The sequence below is a fragment of the Penaeus japonicus genome, unplaced genomic scaffold (genome assembly GCF_977035675.1).
Source record: "Penaeus japonicus unplaced genomic scaffold, GWHDUDI00000001_assembly GWHDUDI00000030, whole genome shotgun sequence".
Classification (NCBI taxonomy): domain Eukaryota; kingdom Metazoa; phylum Arthropoda; class Malacostraca; order Decapoda; family Penaeidae; genus Penaeus; species Penaeus japonicus.
Window position 1 is genome coordinate 7,698,129 of NW_028234432.1, and position 2,500 is coordinate 7,700,628.

Here is a 2,500-nt window from a genome sequence, read left to right on the forward strand (position 1 = left end):
TAATGTGATTTTCAGGGGAAATAATGAGGAAAAGATATTGAACTACAATATTGATAATTTCAAGTTTCTTTAAAATATAATACTTAGAATATGTTTATTGGTATATCTTTGTCATTTCCTCTACATTTGGAAACACCTTGACGAAAATTCTATGACATAATCTGTATTTTCCTTTCCTCTTATAAATGTCATGAAGACTTAGATAGATTTAGATAGGATTTAGTGTTCTGTCACCCTTTGCAGTAAAGGAACCAAATTTAGATAGATTTTCCTGTATTTTAGAGTCAGGTTTTTACATGAAATCGTCGCCAAAAATCTATAGGTAATGGTTATATACATTCTCAGTAAAAAGCAGGGACAGTATAACTACAAAGCCCAACGTAATTCATATGAAAACAAAAAACGAAAAGTTACCACGATGTAACTTTAAAAGCGAATGTTTCATATTAGAGAAATGTGATTAATTCTTCCTATTAAAAACTATTTTCTATCAGAGGAGAATTTTTCCTCATATGATTTCTGCTTTTGCGATCGTGGAGCCAAGGATGCCGGAAAAAAAAACGGTGGTACACGAGGACAGACCACATTCCCAACTAAAAAAAAAAAAAAAAAAAAGAAAAAAAAGTTATCAACCCGGATCACGTTACCTCCGATGCCATGAGCTTCATATCCAAGCCAGACTTGGCAAGTTTAGCTTGCTCTTCTTGATCTAGCTTGGTGGGCTTCGGGGGCTTGGGTGTGGTCCCGTGTTTCTGGGGGGAAGTCAGATAACCCGTTTCAACCTGTTGAACCTGGCGTTAATGTTAGTATTAGTAAGGAATTAGTAGGTTAGATATTCCAAAAAAGAAAGAGAGATAAAAAAAGAAAAAAAAAATCCCAGTCCTTATGGAGTAAGTGGGCATGCAACATATATCAACAGTTACTTTGCTTCGGGCCGGTGTTTTGATATTGTTACGATCAACGGTGAACACCAAGTAGCTCGTATCAAAGCACAGAGCAGTCACACTGATGCTGTTTTTAGTACATCTAAAGCTTGGGGTTACGGGGGGGAGGGGGGAGGGGGGAGGGGGGGTTGTTGAACGGATTTTTATTTGATGAAAAGATTGGAAAATCATTTTGAATAAATTTTGAATAAAAGAGAATAAAGTGTCACAGGTTATTTTCATTTGTTTTTTTTTTCTTGTCTTGTTTACAAACGATGCACGCGCACATCCACAGGCTAAATATTGCATTGAACACTTTGCTTTTATAGAAATGTAAATCATTTTTCAATACGCAAGACAATTGCTCTTGTCGTAACTGCCAAACTAAGCATTCGGTGAGGAAAATACCCCTTTTACTTTTACTTTTTTACTACAAAATAAAAATACTCAAAAACACTAGCGAAACAGGAGTACTTTTTTATTTGATTTCTTTACAAAATAGAAACCTAAAAGATAAAATAGAAAAAAAAACTTACTTCATGCTCCCAGAAACAAGAACACGGCAAATAATTTTACTATTATGCAGTGGTTTGATACTGAACAAAGACAAGACCCTCATTATTTTGCATGGAAATAGTTTGTATATAAGCAAATTAAAAGTTCTATTTACACGTGAAGTTCCTTAATTGTTTTGAAATTGGTCCCTCACACTTCAAAGAAATGAAGCAATTTCCAGTGCTTAAAACTCTCCTACAGTGGTGGACAGGGAGGAGGGGGGCGAGGGAGGGTGGGGGTCCAAAATGTGATATATTGCGACCCCACTGCAGAGTAATACATGATGTACAGAAACATGTAAATCCTTTTGGCAATGGCAACAAAATGTCGGCTGAAATGATGCGACCAGATATTTATGGTAAAATTCCATGTATATATATATACACGTCCCTTTTTTTTTTTTTTTCTTCTATTTATTACTTTATTACTGATTTTCCTGTAACAGCAATAACACAGAAGGCCTTTGGAATGCTCCACCTCCTCACTGGATAAGCCCCTTAGCGACCCCTTACCCCTCCCCCCCCATCCCCCCCCCCCCATCCCCCTCAACCCTTCTGAAGCTTCCTAGATCTGCCACTGCTTCCTGAGCTCACCAAGGATACAGGACCTCGCGTGTTTGTTGCCTGTTGACGTGCGCGCGCAACTTTGCATAACGATGCCGGGAGTAAGGCTGATAATGCGATTAAACCAAATGCCACAAAATGTGTCCTGATTTTAGATTTTTTTTAGAGAACTGTTTTCTTCAGGGGAAAAGGTAGATTGATAGTTGATGGCTATGTGTGAACGAGTTTATTCTAATGACCACATAATATTCAATATATTGGAATTTTGATATTTCAAAGCTTTATTGTTTTTCTTTTCTTTTACAAAATTAGACTTAATAGAAAGTTGATAATAATTTCTGAAGGGTTTGTTTACGCTTATCCTTAAATTCCATCAACAATATAGAAAATGGTGTCACGTTCAGAAAATGCGAGATAATTACCCAAGCTACAAGAGTGATTAAGAGAATCTTCTTGACA

General features: G+C 36.5%; 1 protein-coding gene across 5 annotated transcripts in view; it reads right to left on the reverse strand.

The window, feature by feature from the left end:
• alpha-Catr (alpha-catenin related) overlaps window positions 1-2,500 on the reverse strand; it is a 43,465-nt gene that overhangs the window by 13,388 nt on the left and 27,577 nt on the right. For all 5 annotated transcript variants that reach the window (XM_086554961.1, XM_086554960.1, XM_086554959.1 and 2 more), the window contains exon 8: window positions 648-791. In XM_086554961.1, coding sequence (XP_086411087.1) covers window positions 648-791 — 144 coding nt within the window. The remainder of the gene's footprint in view (window positions 1-647; window positions 792-2,500) is intronic.